The sequence below is a fragment of the Nothobranchius furzeri genome, chromosome 2 (genome assembly GCF_043380555.1).
Source record: "Nothobranchius furzeri strain GRZ-AD chromosome 2, NfurGRZ-RIMD1, whole genome shotgun sequence".
In the NCBI taxonomy this organism is placed as follows: domain Eukaryota; kingdom Metazoa; phylum Chordata; class Actinopteri; order Cyprinodontiformes; family Nothobranchiidae; genus Nothobranchius; species Nothobranchius furzeri.
Window position 1 is genome coordinate 86265364 of NC_091742.1, and position 25532 is coordinate 86290895.

At 39.8% G+C, this 25532-nt stretch overlaps 1 protein-coding gene across 13 annotated transcripts in view; it reads right to left on the bottom strand.

The window, feature by feature from the left end:
* LOC107373330 (NACHT, LRR and PYD domains-containing protein 12) overlaps positions 1–25532 on the bottom strand; it is a 306418-nt gene that overhangs the window by 82803 nt on the left and 198083 nt on the right. For 12 of the 13 annotated variants that reach the window (XR_011519105.1, XR_011519106.1, XR_011519104.1 and 9 more), the window contains exons 8-9: positions 17222–17395; positions 14830–15003 (exon numbers count right to left, since the gene is read on the bottom strand). Coding sequence is in view for 5 of the 13 variants with exons in the window: in XM_070548110.1 (XP_070404211.1) it covers positions 14830–15003; positions 17222–17395 (348 nt within the window). In the remaining 8 variants the exon portion in view is untranslated. Of the gene's footprint in view, positions 1–8648; positions 9746–10510; positions 10685–14829; positions 15004–17221; positions 17396–25532 lie in introns of those variants that run through there. The other variant, XM_070548111.1, reaches the window with a different exon arrangement.

Genomic DNA, 25532 nt, shown 5'->3' on the forward strand with positions numbered 1-25532 from the left:
CACTAGAGGTCAGCAGCAGCACCTAAAGGAAGGAGTCAGAGGGTAACAAGGAGGCTTGCACAAAGGTCATCAAGGATGTTCATACAGCTGGACGATCCCACCTCTACATCATCTTTCTGCAGCTTCCTGATTCCTGTGGTGTCTTTGGTGTGGATGGACACCATGTCCTCTCCAGATGCAGTCAGAAATATCCTCCCATCTGTTAAACACCCAGAAACCTTGCAGAACATCAGGGACACTCCACGACCAAAGTAGCCATACCTGTGAGAAAAAAGGAGAACACAGAGTGAAATTAAAACCAGTCCAGTCAAGCATTTCCAACTTTTATCATCACAGCTGGTTTTAACTGAACCTTTTAAAGCCTGAAATATAAACTCAAGCATTCAAAACCGAAGAATGTTTGTTCAAAGTCAACGTACAAACTATATAATACAATTATATTCCATTATGAAATCTTATAACAGTACTGCAGAAATAAAATAGGGCCCTGTCACCTTTAGCTCCACCACCAGAGGGCAGTAGACATGTACAGGACAGAATACGGCAGGTTTCTGATGATGGAACAAATCCAGAGACTCCATCTGGACTCTAAAGCCATACTATGCAACTTTTTCATGTTTTAAATAATTTTCTTGAGCCAGTATGTGCTAAAATGACCATTTACAGCAGGGGTATTCAGTTCCAGTCCTGGAGGGTAGGTATCCAGTTGGTTTTACTGGTGTCTCTGCTCAAACACTGGTTGAATCACCTGAGCGGCAGCTCATCAGGCTCTGCAGAAGCCTGTTATTTACTGCTGGTTGAAATCAGGTGTGTTGAAGCAGAGTTAAAACTAAACCGTGCTGGATACCGGCCCTTCAAGCCCAGAATGGAATAGCCCTGCTTTACAGGGTGATTCAAATGTCACTAGACCCCCACCGCCCACTGTGGCCAGAATACCGGATATGCAACTTCAGACATGCAGCCGCTCTGTTGGAACTTAAAAATGTTTTAGCTTACATACCTGGCACTGAAAACATCTACCCCTTCTTCAGTCCTTGCACTAATAAATCAGGAAAGAATGACATGCCACTGATTATCACACCAGTGCACTTGACCGACAGGAGTGTGGGGGTGTTTAACTGAAACAGAGAGGCAATGTAGCAGGTGTGGTCACTTTTACATGGTGTTGAAAGTGTGGGGAAATGGACCCTTTATTAATGTTACTTAATTAGCATTACTTAGCATTAATAAATTATTAAATGAAGTATTAACAACTGCTTACTATTAATGTAAATATAAAGTAATGTATTACAATGCATGATGGGTAATATGTGCACATATGTAAAAGTTAGGTCACTAAGTAGTAAAAACCAATACCCATATTTTCTGGAATTCAATATTAAGGCCAATATCGGCAGATTATATTGGTAAACCGATAATATCGGACACACAGTTAACAATTTTGTGAATGTTAATAAAGGGACCCTTATTGTAAAGTGTTAAGAAAATATATATAGTATCGGTACATATTGGTTAACACAACAGCTGCAGCATTAAAGAAGCAAGAGCTTTCCTTCTTTCAGGTATATTTTTTTAGAAATCTGTAAAAGTGAAACTTTTATCCTGTTCTGTGACATAATGTAGGAAATACATCAAATTTGATTGCTAAGCCCGTCCCCCCTCCCAGCGTTAGACATCTGCTCACATAAAGATATCAGCCACAGAGTGTGCACACATTTGTGGACATACCGAGACAAATGCAGGGTTGGGGACATTTCTTATAGACAAGCAAGTCTTTTAAAAAAAATGTGTGTTTTAGCGCTGTGGTCCAATCAGAGCTCATGAATCAGAGACGTTGTTTCCAGCCTTAACAGCAGTTAATACAAACATAAAAACAACTTTTAGTTTGGCTTTGATAAAAGACATTCATCGTTTAGATGATGGTGTTAATTTGTTAACAACACTGTAGAACTGAATATGATGAAGCATAACAAAGTTCTCCAACAAGTTTTATTTTGAAGGTACAAACCAGCTGAGAAGAAACTTCACCTGCTGTTTCCTCTGTTCTTTGTGCCATAAAGGAACCACGTGTATAAACCGGGGTTCAAACTGAGCTGTGTAGCTGTGAATTATAGATTTTGGATTGCCTTCATACTTTTGTTTTTTCTTATATCTTTTTGTTTAATGGAGGATTTTTGTATTTAAATGTACATCTTGGGTCATAAAAAGCTTTATTAACAGAAAAATGAAGTTTCCCAGGAGCCTGTATTTTAACTGAGTCTGAGGGTGATTTAAATAAACTTATTAATGATTCTTTCATTTAGTTGTTCACACTTCTAAGGTCAGAAATAAACTATAAGGTCTAAAAGGGATTTGATTTGAGAGAATTCTTGTGATTTGGAATTAATCAATTTTTCTGTTCTTCAAGAATTTAGAAAATTTATATTTCAGAAATATTTTGTCTCAGTAGAATATTTCATCTGCTTATAAGTCATAAAGTCAACAGAAAGTACAAATTAGATCTGACTTTAAAAATATTTTCATTTAATAAAATTCTCCTAGGGAATTAATTATACGTACCAAACTATCCATGAACCTATTTGAACTGGATTTAAAAAAACTTGGAGTGTTTTTAGTAAGAGTTCATTGTTTTAAGATGAATTGTTTTGATTTTTTCCATTTATCACACAAACAGTTTCTTATGGTTTTAATGTTAACTAACCTCTGGTTTGCTTGTAATATTTATATTAGAGGAAATCATTAACTCTAACTATGTTTACCAGAAGGAACTGGAACATTATTGTGGACAAATATTATCTGTATGTGTTAAAATAATCTGACAACAAATTTGTGATAATCTCATAACAGCTAAATATTAAAATGTTTCCTGTATTCTGTGTTTGTCTTTTATGTCATTAATCAAAAAGGCACATAAAAGTTTTAGAGCATCAATTAATTATCCTAAAATTAACTAATTTCATTAGAAAATACATATTTTCAGAAAAGGAACTTGAGCCTTTCGACCTGCAGCAATGGACTGTGGGTAACCCTTCACACACTGATGCATGAACATGAACTTGAAATGGTTATCCATGTCTTTATCTCCTCCCGTCTAGATGACTGTAACACACTCTTCACATGTTTTACAGTAACAAAAAGCCCTTGACCGCCTTCAGTTGGTCCAGAACTCTGCAGCGAGGCTCCTAACTGGAGCAAACAGAAGAGCACACATCACTCCTATTCTGACGTCTCTGCACTGGTTCCCCGTTAACTTTAGAGTTCATTTTAGAATCCTGATTATAACTTTCAGTGCTCTACATGGTCAAGCTCCTCCCTATATTACTGAACTGTTAAAGCCTTATGCTCCAACCCGAGCCCTCAGGTCCACACACCAGAACCTTCTAGACTCTAGAGGTTCCAAAGACCAGATATAAAAGTCGAGGTGATCGCTCCTTCCAGACTGTTGCACCCTGACTTTGGAATGATCTTCCTTTATCCTTATGTAGTATCGACAGCCTGGACCCTTTTATTTAAAACTGCTTTGCCTAAATCTTTCTTTTTTTTACCTCAAGTTTGTAATCTTTCATATATTTATGAATTTTTTAAATGTTATGACTTTTTTTTCTTTTGTGAATCTATTTGTTTTGAGATTATGATTTTATGACTTTGTTTATTTTGTTTTGATCTTTGTGAAGGACTTTGTGATTCTATGTCTGTGATAAGTGCTATATAAATAAAATTTACTTACTAATAGGTGACAAAGGGCAGCCTTGGCGGAATCCAACTGACACTGGGAATGAGCCCGACTTATTGCCGGCAATGCGGACCAATCTCTGCCACCGGTCAGACAGGGACCCATATCAGAGGGCCTGGTACCCCATACTCCTGAAGTACCCTCCACAGGGTCCCCTGTGGAACATGGTCGAACGCCTTCTCCAAATCCACTAAACACATGTAGATAGGTTGGGCAAACTTCCACACACCATTCAGGACCCCCCCTAAGAATATAGAGCTGGTCCAGTGCTCCACGAGCAGGATGAAAACCACATTGCTCCTCCTGAATCCAACGGACCCTCGTCTCCAGAACCCCTGAATAGACCTTACCAGGGAGGCTCAGAAGTGTGATCCCCCTGTAGTTGGAACACACCCTATACGGTCCCACTCTCGGCTAGCATCCGTCACACACTGCACCCGACTCCTTTGGCCCCTCCCACGAGTGGTGAGCCCATGGAAAGGGGGATCCACGTTTCCTCTTCAGGTTATGCCTGGCTGGGCTCCATGGGTGAAAGCCTGGCCACCGTGCACTCGCCAATATGCCCGAACTCCAGGCCTGGCTCCAGAGGAAAACACTGATGACCCGCATACGGGCGAGGGAACACTGTTTGCATATATCAGGGTATCCGCGGGTCCTTAAAAAGTCTTAAATTTGCTTTTCCAAATTTAAGGCCTTAAAAATCCTTAGAAATGACAAATAATCCTTAAATACAGTTTCCAAAGGTCTTAAATGACCAAAGACCCAATAAACAAGATATTTTTATTTTATAAAATTTTCGTGAATTTCTAGTTAGTGTTCAGCATTTTTGTACACGATGTTGGCGTAAGCGGAACCGTACACATTCAGTTGGTTGTGAAAGGGGGCTATTTTTAGATGAGCACATTAGCTGGTTAAGCTAGTGGGAGCTTGCACCATGGGGAAGTGCAAGTTTAATGGTAACTGGATGGCTAATCCCACGTTTGCGACGTGGCTAGCACCGGTTCCAGGCAATAGCTGGAAATTATAGCTTAAATGAAATAAAAAAAAAAAGCTTAAAGTTGGTCAAAGTGGCCTTAAAAAGGTCTTAAAAAGTCTTAAATTTGGCTCCCTTAAACATGCAGATACCCTGATATATTTTTCCTCATAAGGGGTCTTTGGGCTGCTCTTTGTCTGATCCCTCACCTAGGACCTGATTGCCATGGGTGACCCTACCAGAGGCATAAAGCCTCAGACAACTTAGGTCCTTGGATCATTGGGACACTAACCCCTCTACCACAGTAAGCTGGCAGCCCAAGGAGGACCACATTTAATGTGTGAATATACTGATGAATAAATCATTAATACATTCAACAAGTAGACTCATGTGGTGTATTCAATATCTGAAATAAAGCATTATTTCAAGAATAAACAATTATATTGATTCATTCATCACAGTGATGCAGTCAGGCATTATTAAAACACTTTAGATAAAACATTTATTGTTTAATTTAATTGTTCTTAAACTGTTAAGCAAAGAACTATTTTATATCTTTATTAAAAGGGACTTAGATAAAAGTCTCGTCTCCTGTAGAGGTGCCTTGTGTCTTGTGATAAGGACACTGGACAAGTTAAGAGATATTATCGCCACCTCCTGGTGTCAGGTCGACAAATGATGTGTCTTGGCAGAAAGTTAACCGTTGGCACATTCGATAAATACATGGCCTCGGCCACGTTACAACAGATTTCATCACCTTCAGCTTACGACAGGTGACAGATGCGTGCTCAGATTGGTCCCTTGCATCAACCTGTGACATGGTATTATGTTACAAATTCACCTTTAAACCCACAACTGCACTCATGGAGTGTATGTGGCTTAGAACGTGAGAGCAGGTGTGAAAGTGTAGGTGTTAAAGTTCTAGAAACAGCTGAGATCAAAGAAGATGAAAACAAATGTGTGGAAGGAGCCTTTAACTGATGCTGAATCAGAAGCCGTCATGTGAAGCTGCTTAAATGAAGCAGTCAAAGAAAAGGTTTGTGTGGCAGGATCATTTCCTCTGATGAAGCAGACGGTGGTGTCAGTGAACTCCAACACTTTCTCATCTGGTCTGTTCAGAGAACACAGCTGTTACTGTCACCACAGCACATCTGCTCCATTCAACACATCTGGATCAGTTCTGTGCAGATATGAGCAGACAGTGATAGTTGATCAGACTGTCAGCTGTTGTTTTGTTGTGTTGATGCAGGCTTGGAAGTTGTTTGACAGCAAACACGATAACAAAGAGGAACAAACGCACACGTCCCATTGAGACTGATGATTTCTGTTCCTGTTTATTGGTGCCAGTGAAAAACTCCACTTTGATTCTTTTCAGCACCGGCGTTCCAGAAAGGATGAGGACAACATTCCCATCAGATATTCAGTTCACAGAAAATGGATGAAAAAAAGTCTTGAGTTGGACTTATTTACATATTCAGATTACATGTTCTGATTTTTCTACATGTTTTTTGTTTAAGTTTTAATTTTAATTATTGATCATTTAAAGTATTTCTCTGGAGATAAAAACATAGAATCAGCAAATGTTGCTCAAAAATACAAAAAAGAGAAAAAATAAATTATTTGGTAGAATAATTATTCATGATTTCATTTATCATGCTTTATGTTTTTATTATAATTAGATTGTTTTCATTTATGTTTTATGCTTAATGATTTTACCATTTGATGCTTAAACGGTTGCTGTATTGTTAAGTTCCCTCATGAGACTTTAAGGGTGTTAAAATCTGACCTAATGTGACCCAAAGATGACCCGAATAGATCTGCTGATCTGTCAATTGCTGACTCGTGCAACTGCTTGCTACTCATCGTGTGATTAGACACTGAAAGTTCTTTGTGAAATAATGAAAGCTCTTTGTTTGAAACTTGTAACAATTAAAGACTGAGAGCTGTGTTTTCTCCCCTCCCTTTTGTAACGTGATGAAGGAGCTGTTCCAACCAAGATTATTTCATCTTTTCCACAGTCCCTTTGACGCAGTGCCAGAGTGCATGAAACAGCCTCAAGGTCATGCATTCACTTCTAAACTGTTTACATTCCAGCGATGAAGACAGAAGATGCTTTTTTTTTCTTATATTAAAAACCAAAGAACTCTATTTTCAATAAAAGCTAATCAAATCAATTGTTAGTCAATAAAAACTATGTGACCGATCTGTGAAATCACAATGTTATGATTTAATATGTTTTAATAAGTGAATGACTTATTCTAGCCACTAGTCACGCTGATACATTAAGGTAAGTAATCACATGACACATTCCTGTTGCAAATCCAATCAGAACCTTCATGTCTGAAGCGTGGCAGAGTCTCTGTGGTGTTAATTTAATCTGTCAGCTGTGATTCGTCCAGAATCATAAACATCAAGATTAATAAAACAGCACAACGCCATTTTAAGATCAGTATTCAGCCAGATCTCGAGATCCCCTGAAGTTCACCGCATGCTAAGTGAAGTATGGACTGGCCATCTATACTCCCCTTTTTAAGCTAGAACCGCCAAGCTGGAAAATCCTGTCATTGTTATCAACAAAACAACGGTTCCTTCAGAATAAAAGCTGAACTCGCTGACCCAAAGGGGGGGTCCCGTTTGACGCTGTGAAACACCTGTTGCTTTTTACCTGGAGACTATCCAACGACTGGTTTGCCGTGCTGTCGACGCCGTTTCATCGGCTCCAGTACCAGAGGAGGGTCCGTGGACCTGGCAGCCTGATCTGTACGGGAGTCTCACTGAAGGGTATGTAGATGCGACAAATGGCGTCTCATGTGTTTATGACCACGGTTCAAACGTTGATCAGTTAGGAGCAAAACATTATCTCCCACTCAGACTCGCTTCTCCAGAACGGAGGTTCTGAACTGACATCGCACCAACACACACTTCACCTCACATTCCATTCCACGAGCATTCATCATTAGAGAGTTAGTTCTGCTAAACTGTTTAAAATCATTAAGATAATACATTTTCTTAAACGTTTGAAGTCTCTCTTCTCTTGTCTCTCAGTTCATGCAAAGTAGAGCTGAGGAAAATAATCAAATAATCGATGCATCGGGATGCGGACATAAACGATTCTGCATCGTAGAAGAGTACTCCATAATCGATTATAGTGGAATGTAGTTTTGTTTTTTTAATGGCGGCACCAGCGCTGCATCCAAATCTGTCGGAGCGTCCTCCACATTTACCTCCGCCTTAATGTGGTACTGCAGGGCTGAGCGCTAGAGTTGTCACAGAGACCGAACCGGAACCGAATCAGCCCGACCGGTTCTGTTGGATTTGGGCCGTGAATTATGTTAATTGAGCGGGTTGTCGTGCGGTGCGCTCCGCTCGCTCGATCAGCAACTGAGAGAGAGAGACACTGTCTGCTCACACAAGAGAGACGATCGGAGGACGCTCCTCCAAACCGATGCTCCAAACACGCGTTATTATTTTCATAATTTAATTATTATTTTTCCTGGAAGCGCTCAGTCAGACTGCTTGTTGTAATGTAGGGAGATCCGGTCTTGGGGAGGGGGCGGGGTCAATGACGGCAGCTGCCGCGTGATCGTCTGTCTCTTTTATTTAGGGACACGGAGAAGTTAAAAGGAGAGAGAAATAGAAGTTCTTGTTCCACATTATTCTTTTGTGTCATGATGATAAACTGATGTTAAATTCAGCTTAAAGAGAAACTGGGAGGAAGCTTTGGTTCATTTTAAGTTACAGGAGGTCTCGTTTCCTATCTGCTCCTCCAGAGACAGCATGGACATGAGGGTTATATGGTGAGGGTCACACAGGACAGGTTAGTGGAAAGGTTTGTAGTTAGCTGGTTAGCGAAGGAGATCCATCAGCTGGGTAATTTAATCCTAATCCAGCCCACAGCCTTCTGCTGGTGTTATCAGGAAGAATAAAACACACATCTTAAAATTATTGGAAGTGTAGAATTTATTTGATGTTTTATTATTTTCTGCATCAAACAGAACTTGATTCATTCTCCAACATTTCAGAAACGAACCACTGGGTTCAAATGAAATTAAGTCAAACATTTCATTTGGTGTTATTTCTGACACCCTTCAACTGTGGCATAAATATTTGACTCTAGAGCTGCTCAGAGACATTAAACACTCATATATGAACCCATTATGTATTTTATTATTACATTATGTGTCCTGTAGGTTTTCAGTACTTTTTTAGATTTTGTGAGTTTTTGCAAAGCGTGTTTTCTCAGCCTGAGGCGTGGTGTTGAACGAGGAAACAGATGTTTTACTTAGTTAAATCTTCTTAAATGTTTAAAATGTTTTGTCCTAACCTGTTGTGGATGGAGAGCTTTTGGGGCATGGCAGGTTGTGTCAATTACGTTTTGGATAAAAAAATAAAAAAGCAATTATCTGACATCTTCTATTTATCGATGAAAACAAATCAATATGAAATAATCGTGATGCATCGGGATATCGAATCGAATTGAATCGTTGACCCAATAATCGTAATCGAATCGAATCGGGAGACAAGTGAAGATTCACACCTCTAATGCAAAGTGTTTATTTAATTTCCCTGTAATAAAAAGAACCAATCTTCTGATTTAAATAGCCCAGTGTCCAGAGATGGGGTCCATACTAGATATGGACCTTTAATATCTATGGTCATTAATTTAATTTGAAACTCTTTAACCCTTACACTTTAGATCAGCTCTTCAGGCATGTTACTAGGGAAGCTCCCAGCTTGTAATAAATAGAGGTGCTCAGATTCCAAAGGCCAGAATGGTTTGGAGGAACTGTCAGCTCAGTGGAGACTGAGTTGGTGTGGCCTTATTCCATTCTCGAGCTTAAAACAGAATTCTGACTTTTGTGTCTCTTTCCTTGTGTTGTGTTGTTATATGGTGTCTTAAGTGCATAAACCTGACATAATTCATCTTCATGATCCCGTCAAGAGTCTCTTTCTACACAAACTGCTGCTTCCGCCTCTGAGGATCATCAGGACTCAGCTCATCTTCTCTCCTGGTCAAAGGTCACCAAAATGACTCCCACCTGTAGAGAGAAGAGAGGAGGTGACTTCCTGTTTCCAGACTCTCTCCATCAGCTGTCAGTCAGTGATGCAGCACATCCTCCATCAGCAGCAGCTTCCTTTCAGCTCTCATGTTAACGTGTTGGAGTGAAGCTCACACACCTGCAGAGACTTTTAGCATCAAGCGTGTTTCCTCTGCAGGTGTGACTCCAGTCCACAGTGGAAACATTTTGCATTCTATGATGTCCCTGAAGACATCTGGATCAGACTAATGACAGAAAGACAGCTGGACAGATGTGCTGAGTGGACCAGCAGATGTTCTGCTCTGTAGAAAGACCACATGGCTCCTAAATGGAAGCCTGCTTTCTGAAATCAGAGCCAGTGATTTACAGGCTGCAGTCAGACTGATCTCAGAGCTGTGACAAAGATCAAAGTGATCAGCTGTTTCCTGTTGAAATGAGAGAACAAACAGTATGAGATCAGATCTGATGGAGACACTTTGATGAATGAGGACCACTGTCTCTATACATGTTGAAGGCTGTCAGCTGGAATCCAGCGTCATCTCCTGGAGACATGAACACAACAACTCTCGTCTTTACATCAGCACAACAAGCTTCTGGCTCTATTCATCAAGCCTGTCACCATTCTCCTCTCACAGCTGGACTGAGGAAAGCAGCCACTGGGAAGCTGCAGCGTTACTGGAAACACTGGATCTTTGCTTTGATCCTAACTGGGTTTAGTCCAGTCCTTCTGACAGCAGCCTGGACTCACTCCACCCAGATACTGACCTCAGAGTCTGCAGGTTGTAGTCTGGACTCTCCACTAGATCCAACAGCTGTTTAACATCTGGAGCCTCCAGGATGTTCTCGCTCAGGTCCAGTTCTGTCAGATGGGACGGGTTGGACTTCAGAGCTGAGACCAGAGAAGAACAGCTGATCTCTGACAAGCTGCATCTCCACAACCTGAATAAAGAATAAAACCAGTAAACTGAAGCCAACAGGATGCAGGTTAAAACAGAAACATGAACTAAATAATTTAAAAGGAATAAATTATGTTTATCATGTCAAAAGTACAAAAACGATAAAATGATGTTTAACATTTTTCTAAGTTAAAAATGATTTAAAGGATTTAACAAGCAGAAACTGAAACCTATTTTTGTTCTAAAATGGTGTAACGTCCAGCAATGGTCAGGTTTAGGTACAGTTTGACCATTCAACATCTGGTCAAAAAGGAGACACGAGACTGCATGTGTTCCCTTTAAATCAGCCTGCCTTCATCCCATCAGCTGGAGCTCAGAGCCTCTCTGCAGCTCTGAACACAAGATAACGAACTGTCAACAATAATGTTCTCTCCTCAAGGTTCAAGCTTCCCTTATCGTCCTACAGGACTCTTCATGCCTCCAAATAAGTGAACACTCGCAGCTCGGATTAGTTGCTAAATCAAAGAATGATTTCTTAAATTAAATATGAACTTCTAAAACTTATAAGTTAAATAATCATTAAATAAACGTTTGTTTATTGTTACTTATAATAATTATAATATACAGTGGGGCAAAAAAGTATTTAGTCAGCCACCGATTGTGCAAGTTCTCCCACTTAAAATGATGACAGAGGTCAGTAATTTACATCATAGGTGCACTTCAACAGTGAGAGACAGAATGTGAAAAAAATCCATGAATTCACATGGCAGGATTTTTAAAGAATTTATTTGTAAATCAGGGTGGAAAATAAGTATTTGGTCACTTCAAACAAGGAAAATCTCTGGCTCTGGCAGTGATGTCAACGCTGCATACACATCGTTCATGAAAATACTGTTGAAGTCATATAATGATAACAGCAAATTAATCAAATCTACAGGTAAAAGGGAAAATCAACCTTGGATGACTAAGGGATTAAAGAATGCGTGTGCAAAAAAGAATAATTTATATAGTTTTTTTAAATTGCAAACAAGGGAAGCAGAAGATTGATATAAAAATATTAAAATAAATTGGTAACAATAATTAGGAAGCAAAAATAAGATTATTATGGTAATCTATTGAATCAGAATAAAAATAACACAAAAGCTACTTGGGGAATAATAAACAGTGTGACTAAGAGAGAGAAAACAAAATCCAGTATTCCAAATCACTTTGTCAAGGACAAAAAATATATTTATGATGATAAAGAAATCACTGATGAGTTTAATGATTTTTTTGTAAATGTAGGTAGGAGTTTGATGGAGAACAAACCAATAATAGAAGATAAATTGACCACAGTGATTAGTACTGTCAATAGTGTTGTCCTTGACAAAGTAGATAAAGAAGAAATACGAAACATTATAAAAAACTGTGGAAACAAACGATCAACTGATTATCAGGACCTGGACATGATAACTGTTAAAACCTTCATAGAATCTGTCATTGAACCATTCAATTACATTTGTAATCTATCACTTTCTACTGGAACTTTTCCTGACGCAATGAAAACAGCGAAAGTCATTCCTTTGTACAAGAGTGGTGATAAACATAGTTTCAATAATTACAGGCCGGTGTCACTGCTTACACAGTTTTCTAAATGTTGGAAAAAGTATTTGTATCAAGGTTGGATAGATTCATCGAAAAAAATACTATTTTAAACAATGAACAATATGGGTTTAGAACTAAACATTCCACAGCAATGGCAATAATGGAATTAATGGATAAAATATCAACAGTAATTGACAATAAAAATGACTTTGTTAGTGTTTTCACTGATTTGAAAAAAGCTTTTGACGTCATTGATCACTCAAGGTTACTTCGAAAATTAAATCACTTTGGAATAAGAGGTGTGGCTCATCAATGGCTTAAAACTTATTTAGAAAAAAGGAAACAGTTTGTTCAGATAAAGGACCATAAATCAAAATTATGTGAAATTAATTGTGGAGTGCCACAAGGGTCAGTCCTCGAACCAAAACTGTTCATTTTGTTCATTAACGACTTGGTAAATGTATTTAAGACACTCTGTACCATTCTATTTGCAGATGATACGACACTGTTTTACTCAGGATCAAATATCAAATATTGAGGAGGTGGCTAAAGTGATAAATGATGAACTGATTAAAATTAAAAACTGGTTTAATATAAATAGATTGACACTGAATCTTAATAAAACAAATTTTATACTGTTTAATGATAGAAAGAACAGTGATGTGTCATTGGAAATAGATGGGATAGCAATTCAAAGAGTAAAATAAACTAAATTTATTGGAGTTCTTATTGATGAAGACTTGTCATGGAAATCCCATATTAGTTACATAAAAGGTAAAATTGTCAAATCCTTAAGAGTATTACATAGAGTTAAGTTTTTACTGACTATTTCTGGTTTGTTGGCATTGTACAATACACTGATTGTTCCATACTTGACTTATTGTGTAGAAATCTGGGGAGCAACATACAAAAACTATACACAACCCGTATTTATTTTACAGATAAGAGCTCTGAGAATCGTCAGTTATAGTGGCTGTAGAGATCCATCGAACCCATTGTTCATTAAATATAAATTACTGAAATTTCATGACTGAAAAGACTGGAAAATCATACAAACCATGTATAAAGCCAATTTAGGTACTCTGCCAACAAACATTCAGGGGAAATTTGAAAAGAGAACTAGTAATTACATGCTGAAAGAAACTTATGTGTTTACAAAACCCAGATTTAGAACTAAAATGAAGGAATGGAATATATCTGTAAATGGTGTTAAATTATGGAATAACCTTAAAAGGGAAAGTAAAAAACTCTGTCATTTAATATATTCAAAAATTGTACCGAATTGAGTGTACTAAATAATTACGAAAATGTAAATTAAATCAATGATCATGATCGCACTGGAATTTAGAACAGGAAAAAGTTTAAAATGAATCTGTATGTGTGTCTGACAAATGGTAATTATATATAAATTGATTATTTCTACTGGAAAAGGGGGCAGAAATTATAGGATGCTTTTCTTCATTCTGCTCCTTTTCGTTTAAATTTGATTTTTTGTTATGCATTTCTTATTGTTTATATGTTTTATTTGTTTTTATTTTGAATGAAATAAACAAAAAAATTAAAAAACCATGACACATAAACAGCCTTTACCCCAGAACAGAGCCTCCGGATCAAAGAAGCGTGCTTCTGAGGTTGTCTTGATAATATTCCTCAAACTTGTCAACCTCTGGTTGGCTACACAAATCATAACATGAGAACATTAAAACTGGATCACTCTGGTGATTCATCATTCTAGAGAAAGCTTCAGACCGGCCATCTGAAGCAAAACCCTCTTTAACCATCAAAGCTTTTGACACGTCGTCAAAATCTTTTTGCACCTGCTAAGCTGATACAGCAAACGGTTCCTGCAGAACAAGCTGATATTGTTACGGCTCCTTAAGAGTCCCAGACGCGCGGTTCCATCCATCTGTCGTGACCCGAGACATCTCTGGACTGGAGAAGTCGGTGCTGTGGTCAATCTACTGGACCTGGGTGCCAGAGGTCATCCGACCTCTCTGACCTTCAAAGAGGGTCTCCGAAAACGGGTGAAGTAGACACACAGACAGCGTCTGATGCCTTTTGATAATAATCAACTTCATAGCTGAACGCAAACCAAATTCTTTTACATCCAGAACTCAGCTCTCCTAGATACGGAAGTTCTGATAACCTCGCATTCACACATAGGTTTCATACATCACATCTAGTTCCATCCATCACAGTAAATGTTAGTTAACCTGTCATGTTTTAATTGTTGGTAAAATAAATTCTTACTTTTATAAACCTGACTCTTTTCTGAATCAAAACGAAGTGTGTACAATCCCTTAATAAACAAAGAATCCTAGAATCTTCTGATTAAAACACAATAAGGACCAAGCAGGTTGATATTTTATGTTTAGATAGAGTATCACAGCTTATTGGTCACAAGTAGAGGTAATATATATATATTGAGCTCTTAAAGCACTCAATTTACCAAATCCTACAATGCTCTCATTTAAACTTTTGAAACAACCAAAAAGTTTTTCGGTTAAAGTTTCAAACTGAGCTAATTTCTTTTCTCTTAAGAATGAGTGAATGATTTTAGTTTGTTAAACACAGAAAAACCTCCAACAGCTGCAGAGAACTGACCTCAGAACCTTCAGTCTACAGTCTGGACTCTCCAGGAAACCACAGAGCTCCTTCACTCCAGAATCAGACAGGTCGTTCTTGCTCAGGTCCAGTTCTGTCAGATGGGACGGGTTGGACTTCAGAGCTGAGGCCAGAGAAGAACAGCTGATCTCTGACAAGCTGCATCTCCTCAACCTGAATAAAGAATAAAAGCAGTGAGCTGAAGCCAACAGGATGCAGGTTAAAACAGAAACATGAACTAAATGAAACTTTAAAACTTCTGAATGTTCGTTCTGTGTTTTGGTTCATAATTATGTGCGGGCAGCAGAGGGCAACATCGTCCTCTGCTGCCCGCACATGAACGGAAGTGACGCCACGAACAGCTGGCGGCTCTGACAAAGGCGGATGTTCCGGCTGAAACGTGCCAGTCAAAGGTAAACAAACATCAAATGACCACACTGTATTAAATAAGAAAAAAGAAGATGATGAATCAAACTTTATTCCAGATAAAAATGTGTCCATATCACGAGACACCGAAGATAAAATAATAAATAAAATAAACAAAGACAATAAAAGTATAAAATGTGTAAAACAAATCAAACACATTCCCATCACAAAGCATAAAGGCAGTTGTTCCAGTGTTTAAAAGGCCTGAGGAATACCTCGTGTCTCTATGTTAAAGCTGACAGGCTCCGACTACAATGTTAGCTGACAAACTCAAACCACGCATGAATTTCTACATGTAGTTCCTCAGTAGTGCATGAAAGGTAGGGACGTTACTCCTGACTAACATCTGACCTGCAGACGTCCATGGTGGGAGGAGCCTAAGGAGGATTCTAAATGCATCCTGATAAGCTACTTGTAGTTTCTTCATTCCAGCCTGACTTTAAGTGCAGCACAAGTGGGCCGTATAGAAGGGAGTACAAGAGGAAGGACAAAGGGCCACTTTAACCTGGTCTGAGCACATGCCACAGTTACTGTACCAGAGTGTTAGCCTGCAGGTACGGCTTACAGCACTGTCTCTTTACATCCTCATCATCACACACTTCACTTCTTAGAATGGCCCCACATATCTGACTTCTCACCACATCCAGGACTTGGTTCATTAAATAAAAGATGGAAAGCTCAGCTTCTGATCCTCTTTAGTTGCAGCAATCATGACAAGACTCTTTTTAGGGTTCAACATGATGTCACACTGTTCACCATAGCTAGCAGCTGCTGCATGCCAGCACTGTAGGGACACAAGAGGACGAGATCATCTGCATACATTCAATGATTTACAAGGAGGTGGCCCACCAAGCACCCAGTCTAGCGATCATTCAGAGCATCAGACATCAAGGTACAGCTTAAAGAGGACAGGAGACAAGACTCCACCTTGTCTGACTCCATTGATACAGTGAAGGCTTCAGAGACTTCCATTCCCCACTGAACCTGCATCAGTTAGTGAGAGGACCACAAATGCTAAATCCTGATTCTATCTGCAGGGAGCCTCTACTTTGTAGTTGTAGGTCCAGTTTATGCTGATGAACTCTGTCAAAGGCTTTGGAGGCGTCTAAAAACACATAAAAACAGATGGATTCTGTCTCAGGGACTTACTTCCAGTTTCCTTTAGAGCACAGATACATAAGTCAGTACTACGCTGACTTTTAAACCACACTGATGATCAGTTGCTGCTATAGACTCTTGAAGTCTTTCCAGCAGAATCTGCTCAAACACTTTAGACAACCGTTGCCAGGGCAACTGGCCTGTTTTATCCATGCAGGATATTCTTCCAGTTGTTTCTTTCACCACAGGAAGTAAAAGAACTGATACCATGTGATCAGGTCAGATAGCACGCTTCAACAAACCAGTAAAGCACAATGAGAGGAACACATGGACTCTTCCACTAGCATACTACATGTGCTCTGCTGAGAACTGCTCAAGGCCACACGCTTTGTTTAATGACTTTTTCTCAGTAGCAAGACGGACTTCATCAGCTCAGACAATCAGGCCACAATTGTAGTGAATATTGAACCTTTCACTATTGACACAGTTAAACATCCTGCAATAGTGTTTCCTCCATATTTCAGCTATATTCTATCTCCAGACACCCCATCAATAGTTGCTGCTAGCAGAGACCTACTGAACTAAACCATTTAAATACAATTGATCTATTTTATTAAGTCAGAAACACAAAAACACGATGAACTGATGTTTAATATTTTATTCAGTAAAAGTTATTTAAAGGTTCAAACAGAAACTTATTTTTGTTCTAAGATGTTTATTTAAACTTTTGGAAAAATTGGAAAGTTATAAAAAAAATTAAATGTTTGACATGAAGAAAATATTTATTAATGATTTAATTCTGAAGAATGAGTGAATGATTTTAGTTTGTTAAACACAGAAAAACCTCCAACAGCTGCAGAGAACTGACCTCAGAACCTTCAGTCTACAGTCGGGACTCTCCAGGAAACCACAGAGCTCCTTCACTCCAGAATCAGACAGGATGATCCCACGCAGGTCCAGTTCTGTCAGATGGGACGGGTTGGACTTCAGAGCTGAGACCAGAGAAGAACAGCTGATCTCTGACAAGCTGCAGAACTCCAACCTGAATAAAGAATAAAAGCAGTGAGCTGAAGCCAACAGGATGCAGGTTAAAACAGAAACATGAACTAAATAATTTAAACTAAATTAATAATTTTATTTTTCTGTTATTAATCAGAAATGACAACACGCGCTTTATGGTCGCATTAAACCAAATGAAACAAATCCTCTGAAAATGAGCCACAGCCTGCTTTTAATCCCAAATGAACTAAAGTCGTCACATCCATGTTCACAAAAACACCAACCCAAAAAACCATAGACATAGTAGTTAACAGAATCAGACAGGACAAGACTTTAAACAAAAGAACAAACCTCACAGCAGATGACATGGCACAACTGATGGGATAAAATAAGAGCAACAATGAAAAAACACAACATAAACACACCAACAAAACCATACGCAACAGTTAGAAACAGACTAGTGCACCCAAAAGACAAGATACCAGCTGGACGTAAATGTGGAGTCGTTTACGAAATCCCATGCAAACTCTGCAATAAAACATAGATAAGAGAAACCGGACGCCAACTCAACACACGAACAATAGAACATAGAAAGGAGTGTGAGAAAGAAACAAGTCGAAAACACACAAGAGCAGCAAAACATGAAGCAGAAACAATAGAGAAGTCAGCCGTAACAGATCACTGCACAAGAGAAAACCATGTAATGGACTGGGACAACACAAGGATCATAAACAGCGAACAACAGAAATACAAAAGATGGATAAAAGAAGCTATCGAGATAAGGAGACGTGGATGTGGGACCATGATCAGAGACGATGGAGTTTACTCATTGGATCGTACATGGGACTGCATCATCGGAGAGGGGAGAGCGGGCAGCAGAGGGCGGCAACGTCCTCTGCTGCCTGCGGATAAACGGAGTAGGAAGTGACGCCACCATCAGCGTCAGCTCTGAGGATGTTTTGCAGTCGACAAACGAAACGTACGTCAGCAAGGTAAAGAAAAACCTTTCCTGTGTTTTAAAAAGAACCAAAAATGGAATAAGAAACTTGTTAGGTATTTTCATTTTCCCATCCAGGGTTACCTGAAGGGAAAGCTCACCACGCAGGGGTTGTATTATCAAGCTGATCAATTTAACCCATTTTAATTATATTAATTAAAAACCATTTAGATTTTCCAAAGTGGAGAGAGAGATAAACACACAAAAACTACATCAAGGGGCAGACAATGCAGAAAGTGTCAATGACAACGCTGGAACAATAAGTGAATGACATTCAAAACAATAATTGGCAGACCAATAAAACCATAACATAACCTTCGGTCGAATTCAAAAACACCAGATGGTACCCAGACAAAATCGTGTTCCACGCATCTAATACAGTATGTACCACTTTAAATGTAAATAAGGCTGATGAACTCTATTCGTAAGAACAACATTATCAACACTAGAAGGTGAAAATCAGTTTTTACCAGACAATCCTCCCTGTGGAAACATAGGTCATGTGCTATGAAAAGCAGAATAAAATAATAACACTAACACCACGATTAAGTGCAATACAAGAACAAACCTCTAACACACCAAACGAACACAAAATATTAAGTGATCCTCAAAAAAAACTGTAATAAGCAACACCCTGTAAGAAATTGGATGAATATAAAAAACGATCATAGATGATACATTTTAAGAGGACATCAATAAACTAGTTTTAACAGGAGAAACCTTCATTAGGAAAAAATATGGACCAAGGCACCTGTCAGGAGCCTGTCAACCATTCCTTTACCCGAAACACAGTTGAAACTAAGCAAAACATGAACAAACATTGTCACAAAAGCCGATACCAATTTTTCTGCTTTAAGACAGCCAATCTATGAAGCATGGGAAGCGTCAGGGGGTTTCAGCATCTACAATTGGGGCAGAGTCGAGGGTCAAAGGCTTAGCAGTGAGGATTTATGCAGGAGAGCACGGCGGGATGGCGTTGCACTTTCGTCGAGATGAAACAGAAGAATCCTAGTGGTTGGGCCGTCGATGTGAGGGGCTTTGTGTTTGTAGGTGGGGAAAGGGCAAAGGGTCATTACAGACCCAGACTCTCTTACTTCAGCTCGGATGTCCTCTTAGGGACGCCCATTGTGTGGCACACCAGTTGTGTGGCAGGAGAGAGAGAGCCATTCTGAGCAAAAGGCGTGTGTCAGCAACTTTGATGATGTAGCAAGAGGCATGTGTCAGCAACTTTGATGATGTCATAGCAACATGGGATTCTGTGACGGTGGGGACGGTGAGGGGATGTCTTTTTGGACAGGGAGCCATGAAACCAGATGGGAGATTTTTGGTACTGGATCTTGACATCGTTGGAGGCTGGTCACAGCGTCATGTGGATGGACCCAGGAGGGGTCTCAGCCACCAGGTGTCGGTTCCGTTGTTCCTCCCAACTGCTGCCGTTTCCCCTCGTTCCGTCAGGTGCTGAGGGGCGGTTCCAGGGTAGAGTGTGACCACCAAACATCAGCAGCGGCATGGTAAATGGGCCCTGCAAGCTCAAGGCAGATTGTTTACTTATCTGCCATCCTCGGTGAGCTCGTATGAGGATGGTTTCAGTCGTTGTTTTGTTAAAAAAGAAAAAAAAAGAAAAAAAATATATACGTATGCTTTTAAAGTCTAATAAAATAAGATAAATGGGGAAGTAATGTTTGCTTAAATGTAAATTAGTTGGAAACAATTATGGTGGAACTGTGTTTGGCAGTGGTAGGATCAGGACTATAAAAGGTGATGCACCAGCCGACGCCCGGTTTTAGTAATCAGACAATCAAAGGTACCAAACCTTGGTCCATGTGAAGCACTTTTGCTTATGTGGCAAGCCTGTGTGGAGCTGGCAGAGTCTTGATTCAAGCAGCAGGAAGGCAGCTGGTAAGAGAGAAACTTAAGAAACTTTATTGCTGGAGTTGTTTTCTGGTTGGCTGTAGCTTAGCCACCGGCCTACTAGCATGGTGATGTGGCATGGCCATATTGTTTGACATCAATAGTTTGCACTGCAAATTATCTTGAAGTGATGTACTATTTTGTTGGTTCTCAGTTAAGTATTTGTGCAATTTGAATTTAGTAAAATGTATAGTATGGGTTTGTCGTAACCATTTGCATTTACATGTTTCTTCTTTGAATTGTTTGAGGTTTTTACCTGCACAAGACCAACCACAATCCTAAGCCTTCTACAAAACAACAAAATAAAATGAAGACGACAAGGAATAATTGTGTGGTCCTTGAGTAAAGCCCAGTCATATAAAACTGCAAAGACTCTGCCATCCCTTTCAAGTGGGGATTCTACACAAGTTAAGGCAAGACTTGACAGTCGTAGTGGCCCTCTCAGCAATATGCAGCAATGGGAGGGATGTGATGAGTGACCTTGATGCCCCATCTGGTAGCAGCATGTGCATCAGGACCCCAATCTCCTTGGTTTCACAGTTTGTGGTGAGAAAGCACAAGAGCTCTGCGAAATCACTGTGGAATTTGAACTTTTTCTTCAGCAACATCCATCCATCATTCTTTTTGATCAGTCTAGTTCGGACCCCCATTGGGGCTGAAATTCACCAGAACTTGACCACCACAGTCCACACGGTATCATCCTAAGCTAAAATCAAGACCACACACACATGTGAGGTCAGCAAACAAACAAGCACTGAGGTGGACAGAAAATGCACGGAGACATACTTTAATGATTCAAACCTGACACTGCGTTCCCCCCAGAATGTAATTGTTTGAACAGCAAAAGAAAAAATAATAAAAACAGGAAGTTTTTAAAGATATGAAAGGCCCGAACACCTTTTTGAAGCAGAAAATCAAATCATTTTTGTCCACAAATCCCAATTGGGTAAGAATTCTGCTCACGGCAGCAAACTAAAAAACGAAAACAAAATCACTAGCCAGGACATCCTTAATTGTTTAAAGACATAGGGTCAAAACAAAACAGGTAAACATCACCCACAGAAAAGAAAAGGTAAACACATATTGCCCCAAGACGGAATGAACTCAAACAACATGAACGCGTCATAACATAAAACTATTCAGATAAGAAAAACTATCTCAGCAAAAGGACAGAGTGTCAACCACGAACCCCGGAAAATCTATTTTCTAACAGACCGGAAGCACTGCGTTCGCTTCAGAGTGGACGAATGGCCAAAAAATAAAATAAAATAAAAAAAAATAATAATAATAAAAATCTAGCTTTCAATAACCCGAAGATAGTCGAGGCTGGTAAGTGTTTGCTGGTAGAAACCAAGACTGCACTGCGCTGTGTAGTAATCCAGTACCAAGACCAAAGAAAATATCCTGCTAAAATAAAATAAAACAAAATAACCAAAATAATAAAACAGAATATGGTGACCAAAACCCACGAAAATGGGCACAAGGTCCCACCGTAAAATTTAACAATCAAGTAAACCACAAAATCAGCTCAGTACTCCAAAGAAAATGACAAAGGTCAAAATTAAACCACTTCTTACCAAAATATATCTAATTAGTCAAAACAGTAAAAGAAAACAGGTAAAAGAGTTCGTAATATGTGGCTCGGGGTTTAGACTGCCAACGTAAACATTTGGCTGAGAACCTTCAAACTTTCACAAGCGGAGATTAGCTGAAGTTCACATTCCAGGAAGATAGCTAAGGATATTTTTGTTTGCTTGTATAAACCATGCATGTTACTGTGTTGTGCAGAATTCCAATAACCCAATAAAATAAAACAGAATATGGTGAGAAGACATCAGCCTATGTTGGAGATAGGGCCCCAACCCAAAGAATATATACCAGATGGTCCCACTGGAAAATTTAACAATATGTCTCATAAAATTAGCTCACTGCTCCAAAGAAAATGACAAATGTTACAATTAAACCACATCTGCCTAATTGGTCTAAACAATAAAATAAAACAGGTCAAAATATTCGCACTGAGCTAAAGTTTGCATTCCAGAAAGGAACAGCCTTACCAAGTGTGAAATAGAGACCATCTTGAGTCAAAGTTGCATTTTTAAACTAAGTCCAGTAGCAAAATACAGATTAGCCACCTCACAGCTAATCTGTTCCCACAGAAAACAGTCTGGTAAAACCAGAGTTGTGTCAGAATGAATACATCCTAATTTAAATTACAAAAGCTGTTTCAGTTAAAAGGGGTAAAAGAGTTTGTCATTCAAAAACAGTAGTAAGGCACCTTCCTTACAGTTCAATCAAATAGAGCTGAAGCCATTCATGAGGTTTTGTACAACATTAACACAAAATCATAATTTTACAATAATTTTCCCCTATAATTCTGTAACTTGGGGTCAAATCCAGAAAAAAAGGAGAAATGTGCAGAGGGCTGGGTCATTTCTGCATTAGGGGGACTACTTAGGAAGGTCTAAAAACTGCATCATCTGTTCCGTATTCGGGGTGTTGGGGCAATCAACATGGTTTCCTGACTGGATCTGCCTTCACCTGACAGCAATGTGTCCCAAAATACCGGACTGGAGATTTCTTTACCCACTGTAGATTCTATTTACGGACTCTGTTCCCTGTTAGGTGATTATTATGCAACAAGGCGTGAGAGTCTGTGAGGCCAAACGCTGCACCGCCAGATAACAATAATAATTAAAGCTGCAAGCAGCGTCGTTCGGCCCTCGCAGCTCCGCGCCGCTCCGGCCTGGCCGGCAGCCCTGGGCACCAGGGCACGTCCGCAGAACACAAACGTCGACCACCCCAACACCAGAAACGGCTAACGGCCACCTTGTCCGCACCTCACCCTGACTCAGCATCCCCTTTGAGCTCACCATTACATTTTATGTCTCACCACTAGGGAATCCTCTATCTTTACCACACTGGTGGTGTGATGACAGTGACCAACTTTAATGCTATTCTGACCATGTTTTTTAAAGTTATCGAAGGATAACGTTATCTAGGTGGCGCTGTGACCAACTACAGAAAAGTCCCATTGAGGTCAGCTTTGGTGACATTATATAACATTCACCAACCGTTTGTGCCTCATTGGCTAAAGGGCATGATTGTTCATTGCCATATTCAGTTTCGGGCAAATCGGAGGCCGTTTGTGGAAGTTACAGTCAAATGTAAGGTCATGGCGTCACGCCAGCATTCACCATGGCATCAAAGCCCCTCCCTTTCTGGAAAGCTATCAGATCTGAATGGTCATTAAAACATCATGAAGACAATGTATGACCTGAGTGTCATTTTCACTAAATTAGAGGGGACAAATATGGCCATTTCACCATAAAACAATAGACTTCCTGTTGTCAGGGGGCGGGGCTTAGGTGATGTCAGCTGTCCACATTGTCGTTGTCTTGAGATGTGGTCAGTGATCACACAGACAAAGTTTGAATTAGATCTGATCATGCACATGGGAGTTATTAAGTCAAGTAATGTCATGGCGAAAGGTCAAAGTTTGAGGCTTAGCCACGCCCACACCTTTATACTTATTTAAAATCCGACGGTTGAATTTTTTCCCCTTTGACTTAAAAGTACATAGCATAAGTTTGAAGGTGATCTGTGTAAAGGGCGACGGGCCATCAATGTCCAAACAACGTGTGCGAAAACCACTAAATCGAGTACTTGGACCAAAATGGCCGACCTCCTGTGCGAAATTTCGCTTGGCTCCAAGAGACTTTTTTGTAGGTCCAGAGACCCTACATGAGTGTACCAATTTTCGTAATCCTCAGTCAAACCTTGTCTTGGGGCTGACAGTTTTAAAGGTCCTAGGGGGCGATATTTCAGAATATAGGCCACGCCCACAAATCTCAGCTGCCCAATTCTATTGGGGGTCAGACTAGGATCACTCACCAGACATTTTGTGGCGATGTCACGATAATTGAAGAAATGAGAGGCAAACGTATTGCCATGGCGTGATGGCGAATATCGCCATGCTCCCAAAGCCCCGCCTTTTTTCAAAACCTGCCAGTACTGTAGACCAAGTGACCTCAACTTGTCAGCTTTTATTTGCCAGAGATTGCTGGTGATTGCGTAAAAGGAGTCCAATAGGGAGCTGTGAAAAAAAGAGTGGCGTGGCGACAGGTCAAAGTTTGAGGCTTAGCCACGCCCACACCTTTATACTTATTTAAAATCCGACGGTTGAATTTTTTACTTTATGTCTTAAGAGTATATAGCAGATGTTTGAAGGCGATTGGTGAAAAGGGCGATGGAGCATCACTCTCCAAACAACGTGTGCGAAAACCAGTAAATCACGTACTTGGACCAAAATGGCTGACTTCCTGTGCAACTTTGCACTTGGCTCCAAGAGACTTTTTTGTAGGTCCTGAGACACCACATTAGTGTACCAAATTTCGAAATCCTCAGTCAAAGCATGGCTTGGGGCTGACAGTTTTAATGGTCCTAGGGGGCGCTATTTCATAAAATAGGCCACGCCCACCGGATGTTCACATCAAATTTTTTGGGGGGCTGGACTAGGATCACTCACAAGAGGTTTTGTGGCGATATCTTTAGAAATGACGAAATGGGAGGCAAACGTAAGGCCACATCGGTACGCCTGACTTCGCCGCGCCGCCACAGCCCCGCCTTCTGGAGAAAACTCCCATAAAGTGACGCCAAGCAATCCCAACTTGTCTACAGTTACCTGCTACAAATATGGGGTGATTAGTTGAAAGGGCGAATTTTGGACAATTTCCCAGTAAAACTTGACCTTTTAAGGCCTGAGGGGGCGGGGCTTATGTGACATCATCAATCAACCATTCATTTGTCTTCGGGGGGCGATGACGATTGTCCATAGAAAATTACTTTAAATGTAATTCTTTTATTTATGAAATTAAAGATATTTGAATTTTTTTGGCGAGTGCTCGAACTTTGAGGCCTGGTCCCGCCCCTTCAGTATTTACGAAAAGTCAGTTTTATTTTCTCATTTTCATCGTCCATCGCTTCTGTTCGATCGCACACTATTTTTGAGACAATCGTGCGAAAAATGACCAAACTGTTCAACCAAATATAGAGCCTAGAAATGGCCAAAACGGGGTAAAAATGGCCACTTTAGTCCAAAATGGCCGACTTCCTGTTTGATATTGACCATGGGTGCAAGAGGCTTTTCTGTGCGTATTGTTGAGTTCTACAGGTGTACCAAATTTCATCACTCTACTATGAAAAAAGGTCAATGCGGAGGGGTATTTTTAATTTTCCAGGGGGCGCTGTTGAAACATTTTTATACCAACTT